Genomic DNA, 18,739 nt, shown 5'->3' with positions numbered 1-18,739 from the left:
GCGGAAAGGGCATTAAAAGTGGCAAAAGTGCCGTCTATATAGAGATCACTGAATTTATCGAGGCCTGCCCTTTGCCATTGGGCAAATACAGAATCTGATTTAGCTGGGAGGAAACCATGATTGTTAGATATAGGGCTATAAACAGAAAAATCCTTCAGATTAAAATTTTGTCTAAACTGAGACCAGATCCTGAGAGTTGAAGTAACTATAGGGCATGATGAGTAACGTTTGGGTGATAAAGGAAGCTTGGCAGTTACTAATGCAGGGAGTGATAATGATATACAGGTGTTTGCTTCTGAGTGGCACCAATCAGCATTTGGGGTTTGAATCCAATAAACTATTTTTTGTAGGTTTGCCGCCCAATAATAGTACATCAGATTGGGCAAAGCCAAACCGCCCTCTGCCCTCTGCCTCTGAAGAAGCACCTTACGAACTCTGGGATGTTTGTTACCCCATAAAAATGAGGATATCAACTTATCAACAAACTTGAAAAAAGATTTTGGGAGAAAGACTGGGATGCTCTAGAACAGATACAGAAATCTGGGCAGTATGTTCATCTTCACACACGCAATTTTACCTACTAGGGATAAGTTTAATGCACCCCATTTTTGGATGTCAGTTTTCAGAGTGTTAATCAAGGGGATATAGTTCTTGTCATAAAGACCAGAAAGCGTACGGGTGATATTGTTTCCCAAATATTTAAATCCCGACTTAGAGAGAGGAAAGGGCAAGTCCTCTTCACCAATTTGGAGGGCTGAGTTGTTGACTGGAAAACATTCACTTTTTGAAAAATTTAATTTATAACCAGAAAAGCAGCCGAATTGATGTAGCATATTCACAATGTCAAGGGCACACGGCCTAGGGTTTGAAATGTATAATAAGAGGTCGTCTGCATATAGGGACACTTTATGTTCTATATTATTCCTGTATATCCCACTGAAGTGTTGTGATGTTTTGAGCATAATAGAGAGTGGCTCAATGGCCAAAGTAAAAAGGAGTGGACTAAGAGGGCATCCCTGTCGCGTAGCCCTTGACAGTGGAAAGGGCCTGGAACACAGTTTATTAGTCATTACTGATGCTTTAGGTGAGGCATATAACAATCGAATCCATGATATAAGTTTTGGCCCAAATCCAAATTTCCCCAACACCGCAAACAAATAAGGCCTCTCAACTCGGTCAAACGCCTTCTCCGCATCCAGGGAGACCACCACCTCGGGAGCCCCCGAGGATGGGGAGGAGTTGATGACACCAAGGAGCCTGCGTATGTTGGTAAAAGAATGGCGACCCCTGATGAAGCCTGTTTGATCTGTGGAAATTATGTCTGCCATAACAGTGTCCAACCTAGTGGCAAGGAGTTTTGCTAGTATCTTTACATCACTGTTTAAAAGTGATATCGGACGATATGAGCCACATTCTTTAGCGTTGTAGAAGAAATTAATAATCTTCAGGTCCGATTCAGTGGCTGGTTCAGATGAGTTTTATTCACTGCGCAGTGGAGAGAGATCATCACAGCAAGTTGTAGAAAACCTCTCTGACTAGAGTCAGCTCTAGTCAGATTATATATCTTGGGTCACAGTAAACAAAGGGCTAACCAAAAGGGCTATGCTTATTGAAATCGAGCAACAAAGGGCAAAACACAACCAAGATGAAAGAAGCTACGGTGTCATTCTCAGAGGGGGGTGTCTGGGGGACCAAACTAACAAGAGGGTTCGAGCTAGCTCCTCGAGGCTCATACAGTGGTCTTAGGTGTGAAGAACTCACAGTCTGATGGCTAAACAAATGTATAGAAGGAAGTTAATCACAGGGGTTCCTTTGGAAACATCAAAACCTTGATTAACACTGATGTGATAGCAGGAAGGAAAAAGAATACACTCTGATGTTGTTCAGCTCTGAAGTTACAATTTGTTGAGACAATTTAACTAAAAGTAGAAAGGTGGAACGAATTGTGAAGAAAACCATGATTATTTAAGATGTTAACAAATACAGAATTAAAGCTATAAATTCTGTTTCCATAGTGTCTTTGCCAGGTTTTAATAGAAGTGTTATCGTGGCCTCTGTGAGTGTTTGTGGCAAGGCCCCCTGGACCAGGGAGTGCTCGTACATCTCCAACAGAAGAGGAGCTAACTTAGATGAGAATTTTTTATAGAATTCAATGGGGTAGCCATCTGGTCCGGGGGCCTTGCCACTATGCATTGCTGTGATTGACTTAATGACCTCCTCCAGTGTAAAGGGCCTGTCCAGGTCTTCCCCTCTGTCAGGATCAATGAGACTCTAAATTATCTAGGAATTTGAGCATATTTGAGTCATCCTCTGGGTATTCAGCTGTATATAAGTTTGAATAATATGTTTTAAAAGTATTATTTATTTCAGCAGGGCTGACTGTCAGCTCACCATCAGTTTTCCGGATCTGTGGTAGTCTTTCTTTATATAGCTCAGGGGAGGGTGATGTGGAGTGTCTATGATCCAATTCAAATATCGAGTCAATGAGTTGCTCCTGCCTTAGCTTTCTGGATTTGTTGCGCCTCGCAGTATATGATATTATCTCTCCTTTGATAACAACCTTAAGTGTCTCCCATAAAATAGATGGCGATATTGAGTCTGATTTATTTATTTGTAAGAAATCTTCTATAGCGGTGGATATCAATCCACAAAAATCTTTATCTGCCAGTAAAGTTGAATCCAATCTCCAGCTGGGATGTTCTGTGCGGTTAAGGGCAAAACTGAAGTCAAGCAATACTGGTGAATGGTCTGATTCTACAATGGCTGTATATTCAGTTTTCTTTACGGAGTGTAAAAGAGCTCCGTCTATAAAAAAATTATCGATTCTAGAGTATGAGTGATGTACATGTGAAAAATATGAGAACTCTTTGTTGTGTGGAAAAAGAAAACGTCATGGATCTATGCAGCCTGTTTCGTTCATAAATGTCGACAGAGCGCGAGCCATCTTGGATGGAGATGCTGATTTCGAACTTGAACGATCTAAGGCCGGATTCATAACGCAGTTCAGGTCACCCCCAAAGATCAGGTGATGCATGTTCGTGCCCGTTTAACTGGTCCCCTCAAGCCTTTCACATTCCAGCTCGTAAAGCGAACTGCTGAACCTGTTATTATTGCATTACTATTTGATGCATCAGTCATTATCGTGTTGTTTCACTCTTACTTTCCAGCCCAGTGACATTGATGGATAGCCTATCAAAAGATAGAATGCAAACTGCTGTTCCCTGTTCAAATCGCTGGTCTTCCGGGAGACCGTTCTCACTCTAACTGAACTGAGAGCGCTCCCAACCAACTTTTTATACAAATATTTAACCAATATTTCACTTTAAACCCAACAGTTTAACTTTGGGCACAAACAAAGGTGGTGTGCGTGCTTACACCTGTATGCTATTGCAATAACATAGGAAAAAGGAAAATATTCAATAAAATAAAAAGCGTCAAAATCATGACAATCATGATCTTATCCTTACAACCACTCTTTAAGTCTGTGAAGTGACCCCAAGCCAAGCCATACCAGTACCCCCACCTGACCAGGGTCTATGATTGCAGCACTTTAGATTTCACTAAAAAATATAATGACCTTTCAAGCTTTGGTTTTCATTTATCTAAGTCTGATTATCATATCAAGTGGTAAAGAATATAAGAGTATAATGATGACCAAAGCAATACATCATGACACTAATAGTCCGAAGGATAGTTTTCCTTACCTTACAATTGATGCACATTACGTCAAACTGATAATATTCAATCCAAAAGTGTCCCAAGAGTTGAAAATCAGTCTTCTCTCAAACAACAGCAAAAATAAATAAATAAAAAGAGAGAGAGAGAGAAAGAGAAAAACAAAACAAAACAAAACAAACAAAAAAAAATGCTGCCAAAGTAGAAATAACGGTCCTGTATTAAAGCTGTCCGGTTAAAAGTGCGTTCCAGGCAGTCACAAAAGAGGAAACAGGCGGGGGGAGGGCGTGCACACACACACACAAGCACCTGTCGCACCTCCAGGTCTCTGATGAAAACAAATGGTTAACTTGCTAATGATAACTCACTTTGCAACACAGTCGTTGTAGAAAGCTTGTGCCTCTTCTGGCGTCTCAAATAAGAGGCTTTCACCTTCAAATGAGATCCTGAGACGGGCCGGAAAAAGCAGACGGAATTGTATTCCTTTTTGGTAGAGAGCCTGTTTAACTCCATTGAATGCGGATCGTTTTTTGGCGAGGATGGTACTGAGATCCGGATATATTCTGAGTGTCGTTCCCTTATACTTCACTTCGTGTTGTCTGGACCTTTTCAAAGCGAGGTCCTTCTCCCGGTATCAATGGAAGCACACGATGAAGGGCCTTGGGGACCGTCCTTCTTCAAAGGTTTCTTATTGAACTGAACTGTTTAAAATATGAAGGAAGACGTGTCCACAGTGAACTAGCTGCACTTTGAGCATTTATTTCATTTTCCATTAACTTATTCTTTATGCTCTTCTCTATTATGTTAAATAGATTTTTAACCAGAGGGCTAAAAGAAACCTGTGTAGTGACCCAACAACAGGTAAGATCATTTCTCAGAAACATGCCTGGCAAAGATGAAAGTAAAAGAAACATTTTCTACTCTCATACTGATACTGGCCACAAAGCTCAATGTTCCTTCTGTGACAGCCCTCTTGGCTTCCTGTGTGGGGCTGTCTTTTCCTTTGTTAGGAGAGAACCAGGAAGTGCAATCAGCTAACCATTGCACCTGTGTCTGCTGCTCCTCAGCTATATAAGCTGCCGGATTCAGCCAGTCTCGCTCTCTCTTCCTGGGCATGTGGTTTGTGGTTTGGGTTAGACTGTTTTTCTGATTTAGTTTCCTTGGTTTCTCACATTACATTCACACTCATTCAACACACTGGACATTACTGATATTACTGATACACACGTTTAACTTTGGTAGTGTTGGACTTATCTTTGGTTAAATCAATCTTTGAGTTAAAAGTAATGTGTGGTCCTCTCCTTCTTGTCCCTCCCCTGAGCCGGGCTGTGACACTTCCCACAAGGTTATCTCAGTCATTGTAAAGTTCACCATCAGAGCACAACTCTAAAAGCTGCTGTCAACGTGACTCTTCTACGCTGGTTTCTCTGTTAGTCACCCAAAAGGCTTCAAAGCTCTCTCTCCTCATCGTCAGCCATGATACTTTCTAAAACAAGTTTTACACCAGACCAGTCGTCTCTCCACCTCCTGACTCAAGCTGCTGTTCACTTCAGCCACTGTCTCAATAGTCCTGTGTTATCAGTTTTTTATTGTATTCTCCAACATTTATCAATATCGAACCCTTTTTCTCCCTGAGCATTCAGCAAGTCACTCTGGAGGTCATGTTATTTCTGGGAAATCAGCCTGTTTCTCCTTTGTGCTGAATCAGAATCTCTACTTTATCTTTGCTGAGTTGGAGAAATTCTTCAGACATCCAGGGGCTACTGTCATCTATGCATCCAACCAGCTCGTTTAGAGGACTGAGTTTGTCAGGAGAAAGTCACACATAAAGCTGTGTATCATCACATGTAAACAATGCAATAGTTAAAATGTACACACATTTTAAGAACTAGTTTATTGCAAACAGTCTCACTTTTCTTAACTCATCATATATTCAGTTATTCTTGCTCTCATTTTCATCCCTTACAGATAAGATGAAGTTATATAACTAGAGGGCTGGGTTAAACACACAGGAAACCGCTGTTAACATTACAGTAAGTGAAGCATTTCCCAGAAACCCCAGCCTGCAAACCTGAAAGTGAAAGAAACACTGGTTGAGTGTCAGCTGTTTTATTTCTAAATAATAAATCATGTTACGTCATGTCATTTCTGGGAAATCAGCCTGTTTCTCCTCAGCACCGCCTCATGTGGATGAATAAACATTTGGGGGCGTTTCTCTCTCAGAGACGATATAAAGTGTGACACTACAGCACAGCCTCAGCCACAGAGGATCACACACATTTCAACTGTAAGTTAACTAATATGTTTGTTGCTGCATGCACCAGTTCTGCTGTGTAACTGTTGTGGATTCAGGGTTTGGTTGTTTCACTAATGACTGTAAAAGCAGTGTAATGATGAACAGTTATGCAATAAGTAATGTGTGGCAGCGATTCCTCTTTTAAGCACAAACACATAATAATACAGTAGTAAGTAGAATAGTCTTATTCTATGTGGAAAATATAATATAGTTGTTAGTTCTGTTTAAAACATTGCATGGACTGTTGTCAGTGTTTGTTTGACTTGACAAACATCCTTTTGTTTTCATGCTGCTCCTGTAAATACCCCTCCTGTGCCATTGAGGCCACTTAGCTTAATGTTCCCCCCTCACTCATATCCATGTACAAATATTCATCAATATTTTTGTACATGTTTATTTTGTGGTCAAGTGTGTAGTTTACTCAGTTTTTAGTTTTCTACTCAGTCAGTTGTTGTATTTTGTGTTAATGCTTTCTTTTAAAGCGGCACATGAGCACATAACAACGTCCCCTTCACATGCTAACGAACTGAAATGAACTTGAAACCCTGTTGAAAGAAAGTGTGATTTGGAATTGTGTGTTTTATTAATGGCGTTGCACCTACAAGTGACATGTATATTTCTGCTATTCACGTTCCCCTCAGGGAGAATTGTAATAACTGGTGATCCTCTGATTGTTTTTTAGTTAGCGCCATCACCAGGTCAACACTATAATGTCCAATACTTTGGTTTAAGAACAAATATCTGCACCTAGGTATTTCTACCACTCAGATGTAGTTACATTTTTTAGTTTAAATATTAATATAGTAACATGTTTAACTATGAGTCTGTAAATGGTACACAGCAGCAGTATTGTAATTTTCAGAGAAAATTCTTGGTAGGGACAATTCAGGAGTAGCTGGTGAGTTAGAGACATGTCCCCACGTCACTACCCAATTCTACACTTTCCAAGAAGAAGGTGTGTTTTGAGGTTCTTTCCTTCTGACTCATGATCAGGGCCCGTATTCACAATCATTGTCAGAATACTCTCAGAGAGATCCTAACTTTGCTTCAAAACGTCTAGCAAGAGTCCTAGCTTAGGAGTGATTTAGGAACACTCTCAGAGCAACTCTGAGCAAGGAAGAGACAGAAACCTTTAGCTCAGTGAGGAGGCGTGGTCGACCCTGTTGCTAGGTAGGACACATTCTTTCAGAAGCTGTGATTGGCTGATCCAAAAAAAAGCTCTTTCAGTGATGATGGGCAGAGAAGGACAGTGACATCTATCGGCCTAATCATAGAATGTACTCAGACATTGTGTCATCATGAACACCACACTTTAAAGAACACATGCTCATCTTCACATGCAGTTATATTCACTTGATCACTTTTATTTACCATGCTGCTAATTTTAGTACTTGATCTAACTGATATTAACGAGGGAAAATGGCTCATCTTCGCAATTTCTGGGAATGCTGGCAGGCCTATATAAAGCTTACAAGAAGCTGCGTTTGCTGCATTTAACAAGAAGAAGCAGAAAACCCAGCTGGATGGAGGGACGGTGTTTACTTTGATCTCAAGTAGTTGATGAATAAAAAAGCATTGTAGCACATAAATTCAGCTCCGGTTTTACAGCTCAAACCAAGAGGCAGGCATGGGAAAATCTTTCCCTCTGGTTGTGCGCACTAGTGAGGAGTGTGAAAGCAGTGTTAGGCTCTGTGTTAAAGACTAACGTGAGAGGGGAGACTGCAGCACCCAAACAGTCTGTATGCACAGGTGAGATAGTTTACCTCTTACTTGTAACTGCTCTCAAAGTTAACTTAGATGCTGAATTAAAATATGGCCGTGCAATAATACGGATGTGCGTCCCATACCCAAGCCCGCTGTACCCATGCCTATTCCCTTCAATTGTGATCACCCTGCTGATTGACGGCTGCGACAGACCCAAGTCATCACTGCTGCACTTTGCATTTTTCCAGTTGCCAAATATTTTAATGTTGTGATCACTTTAATTTGTGGCAATTATTGCGTTGTTGCGTCGCATCTCTAATGAGATCTACCACAAACATGATCCCTGCACGATCCACTCTGTAGGCTGTCGTTTCATTGGCTCACTGTTAATCAGTGTTTTGAGAACTTTTCTTCTATCTCTCCCTCTTTCCCCCATTTTCTTCTCTGCTTAAGAAACTCTTAAGCCTCTTAAAAGTCCTCCTCACTACTCCTAACAGTGTCTCACCTTAGGATCTCTCTTATGGGCTGAGATGCTTTCTGAATAACTTTTATCTTTACCAGGATCAAGTCTTAACTTTAAGGGGAAATCCTTAGAAAACGTCACGATTCTAAGAATTTTCTTTGAATTTCTTCACTAGGAGCAACTCTTTGTACTAGGAAGCTTTATGAATACGGGCCCTGATCTCTTTCAGGTTCCCTTTTGTGTTTCTAGCATTTCTTTTAAGACACGCTTTTATTATCATTTAAGCAGCAATCCAAAAGGCAGCTGCACCAGGGGCAGATCCTTGAAATCTGATTGGCCACCCAGGTGCCCCGTGACAATCCTACACTATGATTGGCTATTTGCCATGTCAGAGGCGGGGCTTATGTGAAAATCAGCTATTTGGGCAGTGTTGTAACAGGCTGCTGTAGCTTTCTTTGCATGTCAGTGTGGAACATTTCCTTTTGTTAGTACTGTAGTGGGAGTAGTGGTTCTAGCCTGTGTTTTTCATTGTTGGTCTTGAATGCAGCCTCTTGAAAGTAGATCAACTCCTCCTCTGGCCCAGCCCCTTAATCAGCTGAACCATATATAAAGGACCTGTGGCAACATGGCTGCCTTTTCTCTGGTCTGCTTGCTGGTTGCCACATGTTTCCTGTGTTGAGGTCGGTTTTGAGTCATAATGATTATTTCAAACTTGTTCTGAGTGATTTTGCATTCACTTAAAACGTACAAAGTTTATTTGTCTTGAAATAGTCCCCTGTCTGTCTGCCTCTCTGCTTCATGTGAACTGGTGTCCGGCTTAAGGTTTGTCTTTCTAAAATATCGTTAACCCATTCTGAGAGGTGAAGATATTTTAAAGGACCCATTTTATGTCTTGTGTTTAGTGTCTGTTTTCCTGCTGGTCCTTCACCTGAGGCATAAAGACTTTGTTTCAGTGTATTAGTGAAGCCAGTTAATTGGTAAGTAGGGCAACATAACTCGAGTGTTTATTACATATGTATTACATTGTTATAAAGAAATTATAATTTGTAACGGGTTTATTTTCTGTATTTCAGGCCTTTTATCGGCTGCTGTTTTGCCTAGATTGATGTATTTGCCTTGATGTATTTTGTAAACTGAACCAACTGGTTTATTTGCTTTTCTTTGCTTAATCCTTTTGTTATCTCCCCTCATAGTGAAGTGGTTGCCGGCTGCTGGTGGAGGCTAGGCACTCAAGGTGGTTCCCTGCACTGTTTATAGTGATAAGCGCACCGGGACACAATAGTTTGCACCTGTTTGCAGTGGGTTCACGAGTGGTGAGTAAGTTTCACTCCTGGAACACAGCCTTTGATGTTAGGCTGCCTCCCCTCTGCCGGCACCCCTCACTTTCCCTTCCCATTTTGCTATTTTTAAATTAACTTAATACCAATTATTGTGATAAACATTAATATTGTTTCCTAAATTGACCAATTTATCTCCTTACAGCAATAACTAACACCCTCTCTTCACAGATACTTCCAGTCTTAATCATTAATAAATTTACATCGTCTTTTTGGAACCACGTCTCTGTCTTACTTCGGTTATTCAACCTGTGTTGCCTTTGTCTGGTTAAGGTGTTTTTTATATTTCCTGGGGTGAAATTCCCCAGGTGGCGTTGTCGGGTCCGTTTTTATTATTGTCTCTGGTTTATCATACACTAAGCCTACCCTTAGTCCGCTGAGCGTCTCAGCTCCCCACCACCCCGCCACAGTACTTTAAGTTAAACAGTGGATGTATGTCCAGAGTAACACTTTAAAGAATAAAGCTCTGAAGATTTATAAGTTGCCATTCTAATGTGTTAAAATTAAAAAAATATACACAGGAATAAAACGTACTCCATACCACTTTGGGTGCTGTCCCGAGCTGCCAGAGTCGCTCGTCATCTTTTGTACTGTAACTTTGTATGCCTCCTTTTTGTTCTGTAACTTGGAGCAACCTTCGGGATTAATAAAGTTCTATTCTACCATCTTTTAGATACTTTAATGCTAGTGGTCAAAGTAGCTATGATTAGTGCAGAAAGGTTAAGGCTTTTTTACATCAGCAATTCATTCCCATCACCACTGGGTACCGCCTCTGAGTTATTAGTGTGGCTATAGACATGCACCGTTTACCTTTTTGTTCCCTCTGAATAAATGACTTTGCCATCCAAGTGTTAAAACATAATGAATTCTAGAAACAGTTGAAGTTCTCATGTATTTTGGACTGTTCGTTTGATGCAGGTCTTTTACTTTGGTGTTTAATTGCCTTGATGTTTTAACTGTAGAAAAGACTATAAAGAGGTTTTAAACAAATGTGTCCTTATAAATAAAAACGTTGACACAAAGTCCACCCTAACAACTTCATCAGGTGATATTATGTCGATGTTTTGTTTACAACTTGTTTTTCTATTCTAATACTTTAATAATAATATGATACTTTCTTCTTATAATGTAAATGCTTAATTCTTTTAACTTGAATCTTTGAATTTATATGTTGAAAGTTAACATGATTTAATTTGTTTTGTTAGAGAAAAGCTTGTGAAGGTCCAGACTTGCATTCAGTGAAGAATCAGTCGGCAGGTGGTACGTATTCACGTTTATCATTTCACTGTGTCAAAACAGTCAACACTGTACAGTCTGTTACTGTCAGTTATTACACGGCTGTGTTGAATACTTGACACTCAATATTATAAGGTCTTCATATATATATAACAAACTGCTGCAATGAAGAACACATTGTTACTAGAGAAGCAGCTTTGATTACAGACTCCGGAGGACTAACGGTGATCACATCGTACAGCAGAGAGAAGTACGACAAATGTATTATTTACTGTGGCAAAAGAAGAAACAAAAGTTCAACAGACTTTCACAGTTACAGTAAACAGAGGTATTGTCTGCAAGTGAAAACTTTGTGCCAAATTAAAGTTTCTTTGTACTTAAATTGACTAATTTAAATAAAGACAAGTTATTCTAAATCACCTTTAGAAAAAATTAAAGAACTTTTTTGGTCTTTAATATAAAAATAAAAAAAATAAAAAATCAAGATTTTTACTACCTCTGACTAAAGATGCTTTTGCACAAGAAACTATACAATATGGAAGCAGGCTGACAGTTTGATAGCAGCAGTCTTGGGAGCTAACATACTTTCTTTTTCTACCAGTCCTGATTAAGAGATGGACTCCAGCAGGACGATGGAGGTGGCAGCGCTCGGCCGGCCATTCAGCCTGGGGATGCTCTACGACTGCCGCCAAGATTCACTCGTCCCTGGTAACGATTGATTTGTAATGTAACGCAACGCAACTGAACCATGACGTTAACTAAAATCTAGATTATAAGTGTAGCTGCCCTCGGCATCAATGACACAGCGGTAGAGTTCGACTGGTGCTCAATTTCGTCTTTATTTCTCACACCGTGAAACTAAAACATACAAAACATTGTCCATGCATACATACAGTTTCAGTTAAAATTGATCAAACGAACAGCGTCAGTAAATTACAATGTTAAAAAACAATTACCCCGCTTCGCCTGCCAAGGGTGCAAATTTTGAGCTGGCGACAGGTATGCCTCCATTCACTCACTGCTCGCGACCAAATACACAAAACACAAATCAGCAAAGCACAAACAGAGTTAAATCATAACACAATTATTTAACGCCACACACCTTCTGATCTTCCTGCGCACACACGAGCTCCTGGGTTCAATTGACAAAAGTTGGCGTGTGACGGCACACCCGACCTTTTATACAAGTTCCGGGGTGAGCCGCTCAAACCCCGGAACCTGAATACACCGACCAAATGCCGGTGGCCACTTACAATAAGATCCAACTTTTTAAACTAAATATTGATGATGGAAACCTATAGAAACATAAATTTCTCCCTCTTTGGCGTCTCCCATTAGTATAAAAAAAGGCAACATATTATCTGGATGAATCTTCAAGCTAGGAAATCTACAAAATTCTCCCATACAAGCAAAGCTTCCCTGCTACAGGCCGAGCCAAATTATTTGATACTATGTGTCAATATTTGTAAACCTGATAATTTGAATGCAAAATTAATGGATTCTTTTAGTAGCAGTTACTAAATATACACCTAAGGTTGGTGTTTATCCACAGAAAATGAAACAAGTTACGCTATCATTATGGTTTTACAACTATGACCCATCAAAACATTTGGTCCTATGGCACAACTTTCTCCAAGAGAGGGGTAAAACGAGCATGTGGATATTGTAGATTGACCCCAGGTCGAAGATCACACATGGAGGCAGGTTGTACCTGATGTAAAACCTTAAACTGATTCAGATGAACAAACCTTTATAAAGTGACTGAATCACAGTTGTACTCAGACAAACTTATTAGAATCATACCAAACCATCACTGAATGTGATTGAATCTTGCCCATGACGGCTCACCTGGGGTTCAGCATGATAGATGCTTTGTGTTTTTTTAAGAGCTCAAACTAATCATTACCTTAATGAAACCTGATTTGAAGTAATGATTTTTCAGGAATAATCAGAGAGAGTTGGAATAAAATGCCACTTTGTCTTGCTTGTTACTTGGACATGTAAGGGAGTTACTGTTACTCAGTGAAACTGGTCTTCAAGTTTGACTTCTTTTCTTTGCAGGTATGACCCTGTGGGACTGTAATGACTTGGAAAAAGATACAAGAAAAAGATCAAAACCCAACAGTGAGTTTGAGATAGTTGCATCAGAATCCATTGAGGATAAATCTTCAGCGTTAAATGTCCAAGCATCACTGAAGGCAAGTCTCTTGGGTGGACTCGTACAGGTTGAAGGATCTGCCAAATACCTGAAAGATAGCAAGACTTCCAAACATCAGGCCAGAGTAACACTCAAATATAAAACTACCACGATGTTCCAGGAACTGTCCATGAATCAACTTGGAACAGGGAACGTGAAGCACCAGCAGGTCTTTGAGAAAGGAATAGCAACACATGTGGTCACAGGAATCCTTTATGGGGCACAAGCCTTCTTCGTCTTTGACTGTGAGGTTTCTCAAACAGAAGATCATCAAGACATTGAGGGAAACTTGAAGGTGATCATCGAGAAGATTCCTTGCCTCGCTGTAGAGGGTAAAGGTTCACTAAAAATGGAAGAAAAGGACAAAGCAAATGTTGAGAAATTCTCCTGCAAATTCTATGGAGACTTTTCCCTTCAGAAAATGCCAACATCCTTTCAGGATGCAGTTCAAGTCTACCAAAGTCTGCCTAATCTGCTGGGAGCCAACGGAGAAAACGCAGTCCCAGTGAAGGTCTGGCTGCTGCCTCTGACAACTTTAGATTCTTCTGCTGCTAAACTTGTCCGTGAGATAAGCACAAGGTTAGTTCAGGAATCACAGAGTGTCCTGGAGGACTTTAGTGAGCTGGACATGAGGTGCAATGATGCAGTGAGAACCACCACAGCACAACAGTTCTCACAGGTTGGCACAAAGATTAAAACTTTCAAACAGATGTGCTCTGAGTTCAAGATGGAATTCCAACAAACCTTGGCAAAGAAACTTCCATCAATCAGAGGAGGAGGAGAAGAGGAGGCTGAGCTCGCAGGGATCCTGAAGAAGAGACATTCTTCTCCTTTTAACAGCAAAAACCTGAACGAGTGGATGGACTGTAAAGAGAGAGAAATCTGGCTTTTAAAATCTTTCACCAACGTGATGAAAAACACAAAGATTATTTCATCACAAAGTATTCATCAGGAAATTTCCCGTGCAGAACATGCTGTGTGTTTTGTTTTCACCTCACTGGGAAGTGATGAACCGTACCTCTCAGCTTTATCAAACTACTTAAGAAAAACAGAAAACCCTGAAGATCCACATCCTCCGGATGTAGAGAAGGAACAATGGTACCTTTCCAAAGAAGTATCCGATTCAATGAGGGTGAAAGCAAAGCTCTTCAGTGACTTTGCAGAGGCCAACCAGGAGAACAAGAACATAACGTTTTTAACAGTCGGAATAACAAATGAGACAAAGAGAGGTTCGAGCATCGACCTTTATGAAAAAGGCTTCTCTGTCAGCGAGGACTTTGAGCCGCCTTCAAAGCCTGAAACAGTGACAGGAAGTGACATAAACCACGACAGTGTGACACTGAAGATTGATCCACCAAAGTTTGGATCAAAGAACATCACCTCCTTCTCTGTTGAGTACTGTGTCAGTGAAGAGGAAGGATGGAAACAACAGACAGCATCAAAAGCTGAAGCAGTGACAGTGAGTGGTCTGAGGCCTAACACAGAGTACATGTTCAGGTGCAGAGCAGTGACCACAGTAGGTGTCGGGCCAGCCAATCAAGTCAGCGGTCCCATTCAAACCTTACCATGCAGCCCTCCTGGAAAACCACAAGTTGAACCAAACTCAAGTGAGATATCAGTCAGCTGGAAGAAACCAGCTGAGCTCGGACAAGATGTCCACATCTTCAGCTACATCATGGAGTACGCCAAAACAGGAAAGACAGTCAGCAGCGTGAATGAGGAGGAGCTCCAGTGGAACCAAATGATGACAGGAGCAGAGAAGGCAATCATTTCAGGGCTTCAGTCAGAGACAGAATATGTTGTCAGGGTCAGATGTGATTGTGGGGTAGCTGGCAGGAGCAAGGAAAGCATCACTGTGAATGTCCGCACATCTAGACGTGAATTCGCCAGTCTTGCAGAATTCCTCAAAGACATTAGCAAAAGTAAACTCTCTGCAACACCCCCAGTTTACACACTGCCTCTGGAAAAAGAGGACCTGGACATCGATGGATGCAGAAGGTATAACTTTGGCAAAGAAAGCATGAGGCAAAACCGCACAGTAATGCTTATGGGAGCGACCGGATCAGGAAAGTCCACTCTGATCAATGGAATGATCAACTACATTGTTGGTGTGGACTGGAAGGACAACTTCAGATTTAAATTAATTGAAGAGGATGAGTCCAGATCACAAGCTGAAAGCCAGACCTCTGAAGTCACTGTGTACAAAATCAACCACCAAGAGGGGTTCAAAGTCCCCTTCTCTCTGACAATTGTGGACACTCCAGGGTTTGGGGATACAAGAGGTGTGGGACGAGACAGGGAGATCACAGAGCAAATTCGGAGGCTTTTCACCTCCGTTAATGGAGTCAGCGAGATTGATGCAGTGTGTTTTGTTGCTCAGGCCGCTCTTGCACGACTTACAGCAACACAAAGATATGTGTTTGACTCAGTTCTCTCCATTTTTGGAAAAGATGTGGCAGAGAACATTGAGATGCTGGTGACTTTTGCAGATGGCAAGCAGCCCCCCGTTCTTGAGGCAATCACTGTGTCTGGCGTTCCTTGTCCAAAAAATGACATTGGGCTTCCAGTTCACTTTAAATTCAACAACTCAGCATTATTTGCAGACAACAGAAGTGCCGGTGACAGGGCCTGTGGTGAGGATTCCGAGGATGACGATGACAACTTTGATGAAATGTTTTGGAAGATGGGCATCAAAAGTATGGAGAAGTTCTTCCATGGTTTGTTGAAAATGTCAACCAAAAGCTTGCTGATGACCCAAGAGGTTCTTAAAGAAAGAAAACGGCTTGAAATAGCCGTTGAAGGTTTGCAACCACAAGTCAAAATTGGATTAGCAAAACTTGAAGAAATTAGAAAAACCCAAGAAAAGATTAAAGAGCATGAAACAGTCATGACTTCAAATGCTAACTTTGACATCGAGGTAGATGTTATCAAGCCAGTACAAAAGAAACTCACAGAGAAAGGTCAGTACATAACCAACTGCCAGAAGTGTTCAGTGACATGCCACTACCCATGTGCAATAGCAGATGATGATAAAAAACGTGGCTGTGCATCGATGGATAACACAGGGATGTGCAATGTCTGCCCTGGAAAATGCATCTGGAGTGTGCATTTTAACCAAACATACAGTTGGGAGTATGTTAGAGTGAAAGAGAAGCAGACACTGCAAGAGCTAAAAAACAAGTATGACACGGCTGCAAAACAGAAGATGACGGTTGAGGAGTTGATTGAAAGGCAAGAGGAAGAGATTGCTCACCTTCAAGACATGATAGTGTCCTTCATGGATCAGTCAGCTCACTGTATCACTCGTCTGCAAGAGATCTCCCTGAGGCCTAACCCTCTGACCACTCCAGAGTACATTGACATGCTGATCGAAGGAGAACGGTCAGAGGCCAAAGAGGGTTATATGGCTCGAATTCAGTCTTTGGAGGCACTGAGGGACAGGGCAAAGATCATCTCAAAAGTTTCAAAGCGAGATACACTTATGAAATCAGAGGAGGAAATGACTGAAGAAAAACAGAAGAAGAAAGAAAAGAAAACTTTGGGTCAGAAATTTTTGAATTTTTTGGGATTTTAGGAAGATGATCACCTCGTTTGTGGGTCTGCAGTCCTCTTGGCAGCACTGTGAGGTTGTTATAAAAGTGTACATCGGAGTAGAGTCGGATGGATTCCAAAGTGCAGCAGAGTGTTTCTGATTTTTGTTTTGTTGTAATAGTAACCTTATGGATGTTGTCCTGGTAAAGTTAGTCTTGCGTCTTAGCACAAACGCCTTAGCATGCAGATTAGAATCCATTTAAATAAAGTATTTCTTTGGTGATCATAATGCGCCACATGTATTAAAGTTGATCCAAAAGGTTTTTTTGATTTCCCTTCATCTACATGATGTAGATGTGAAGGCATGTCCTACATTTTTAAATGTGTATGACAAATTGCTTTGTAATATTGCCTCTTTCAGCTGGAGCCTCGGTGCCATAAATTGCAGACACAGGTGTGTTTTCATATTTGTTTTGAATCTGTTCAGTACCTAAAGTATACTTGTAACGTTTAAATGATTCTGATACACTGAATGTTTACGATACACTTTTTTGGGAAGTTTAGCAGCTATTGAACGTTTTTTTTTTTTTTAAAGAATATGTTGATAACAAAGACAATGACATAATGATCAAATTTTATGTAGCTTTTGCAGGTTAAAGCTGGATCTGTGTGTCAGTGTTACAGCAGAGGTGAGCTCTAGTTTTACAGCATTTATTAATAAAGAACAACAATAATACATTGATTAAAACAGATTTCAGTTTGAACTAATTTTGGGTGTTTTGTCTTCTGATGTTGATTTTTGTTGAAAGAAATTTCATAAAGGATTTTTGTCTATTAAGAAGTCAGGAGCAGAAATGTTTGTTAATGTGTTTCACTGGAAACTGCTTCATTACTACACTGATGTGATCAAGATGTGATAATAAATAGATTTTGTTGGCCATGTGATGTTTTTTCTGTCTGATCAGGCATGTTTTCTATCTCAATATTTCCTCTCTCACCTAAGGAACCTCGTTTCTTATTGGCTCACACGGTTTATCGCAGGAAAATGTTGATTATTCCAGGTCAGATTAGCTTCTTAGGAAGAAGTTTAAGTAAGAACTTGCTTTAAGATGCCATAGATAACAAATTTACACTTTCCATCATCCAAGTTGTAATTATGACGGGAAAATAACGTTTTGAATGTTCAGAAACGAACCTGGAGGACCAAAGTTAATGTTAACACAGCTACAATTTAATGAAGAGGTCCATGCTGTTAATGCTCAGTATTTTTAACCCTCACACGACCAGCTCTGCAGTCTGCCCCGACTTGTTCAATGACGTCTCTACGTTCAACAAGTTCTCTTCACTTTCATTAGTCCAATAAATCTGTTTGTCTCTCTGTCTGCTACCACCGGGAATAGAAGCTTGTTTTGTGGAAGACACAATGGTTAGCTCATTAGCCTCATTAGCAGGCTAATAAATGAGTGCAAAGACTACAACTTTAAGTTGCCGTTTGATCACTTCATGCTCCAAAAAAGACAAAATGGAGACAACCTAAATTTAAACCCTGAGGTTTCAAAAACTGAAAATACTGCAATATAATGTGATTCTTTAACTATATGATGCAGAGATACTGCAGTTCTTTTACTTTACAATACAAGAAATACATAAATAATCTTGAGTTTTTTGGGGGTAAGACGGTGTGGAGGTTTTGTGTGAAGGTGAACAAGTTAAGAGCATGTATGGATGGATCAGTGGAGCTGCTTTAAAATGTAACATGAGTAGAGTAATATATACTCAACATTCAAGCAACTAGTGAAAACAATAGGGACATGTTTTGATGGTCTCAATCTAACTAACTCTGGCAATTTTAATGAGGTGGTAGAGATTGTTCATTTTTTACAAAAATGATAAAGATGTGAGCTCTAATATCTAGTTTTAACTCCAAAACCTAAACTTCTGCCCTCAAATGTACTGTAATACTTGTTAAGTCCCCACAATGTAGGTTGGTCCCAATGTAGAAGGGTCCCCACAATATAGGTTGGTCTCCACAATATAGGTTGGTCCTCACAATGTAGGTTGGTCCTCACAATATAGGTTGGTCCTCACAATATAGGTTGGTCCCAACGTAGAAGGGTCCCCACAATATAGGTTGGTCCTCACAATATAGGTTGGTCCTCACAATATAGGTTGGTCCTCACAATATAGGTTGGTCCCCACAATGTAGGTTGGTCCCCACAATATAGGTTGGTCCCAACGTAGAAGGGTCCCCACAATATAGGTTGGTCCTCACAATGTAGGTTGGTCCTCACAATATAGGT

At 40.5% G+C, this 18,739-nt stretch overlaps 1 protein-coding gene across 2 annotated transcripts; it reads left to right on the top strand.

The window, feature by feature from the left end:
* Positions 1-5,943: 5,943 nt before the first annotated feature.
* On the top strand, positions 5,944-17,377 carry LOC138612165 (uncharacterized). Of its 2 annotated transcripts, none has more exons than XM_069685476.1 (5): positions 5,944-5,962; positions 9,332-9,451; positions 10,681-10,735; positions 11,313-11,419; positions 12,773-17,377. In XM_069685476.1, exons 4-5 carry the CDS (start codon positions 11,326-11,328, stop codon positions 16,480-16,482), a joined length of 3,804 nt encoding a protein of 1,267 aa, XP_069541577.1. In that variant the 5' UTR covers positions 5,944-5,962; positions 9,332-9,451; positions 10,681-10,735; positions 11,313-11,325; the 3' UTR covers positions 16,483-17,377. The 2 variants fall into 2 exon arrangements, with proteins under 2 accessions (XP_069541577.1, XP_069541578.1); XM_069685477.1 differs by lacking the exon at positions 5,944-5,962 and adding an exon at positions 9,068-9,115.
* Positions 17,378-18,739: the final 1,362 nt, after the last annotated feature.

Source organism: Semicossyphus pulcher, unplaced genomic scaffold, assembly GCF_022749685.1.
Source record: "Semicossyphus pulcher isolate SPU_LCO1_2020_fin unplaced genomic scaffold, fSemPul1.0.p SCAF_7, whole genome shotgun sequence".
In the NCBI taxonomy this organism is placed as follows: domain Eukaryota; kingdom Metazoa; phylum Chordata; class Actinopteri; order Labriformes; family Labridae; genus Semicossyphus; species Semicossyphus pulcher.
The sequence above is the reverse complement of the archived record's forward strand: the minus strand, read 5'-3'. Positions and strand labels throughout refer to the sequence as shown.

Excerpts from the sequence above, each read along its gene's own strand:
- LOC138612165 (XM_069685476.1), top strand. The coding sequence starts at position 11,326 with ATGGACTCCAGCAGGACGATGGAGGTGGCAGCGCTCGGCCGGCCATTC. Across the intron at positions 11,420-12,772 it reads CCAAGATTCACTCGTCCCTG|GTATGACCCTGTGGGACTGT; the intron begins GTAACGATTGAT and ends TTTTCTTTGCAG.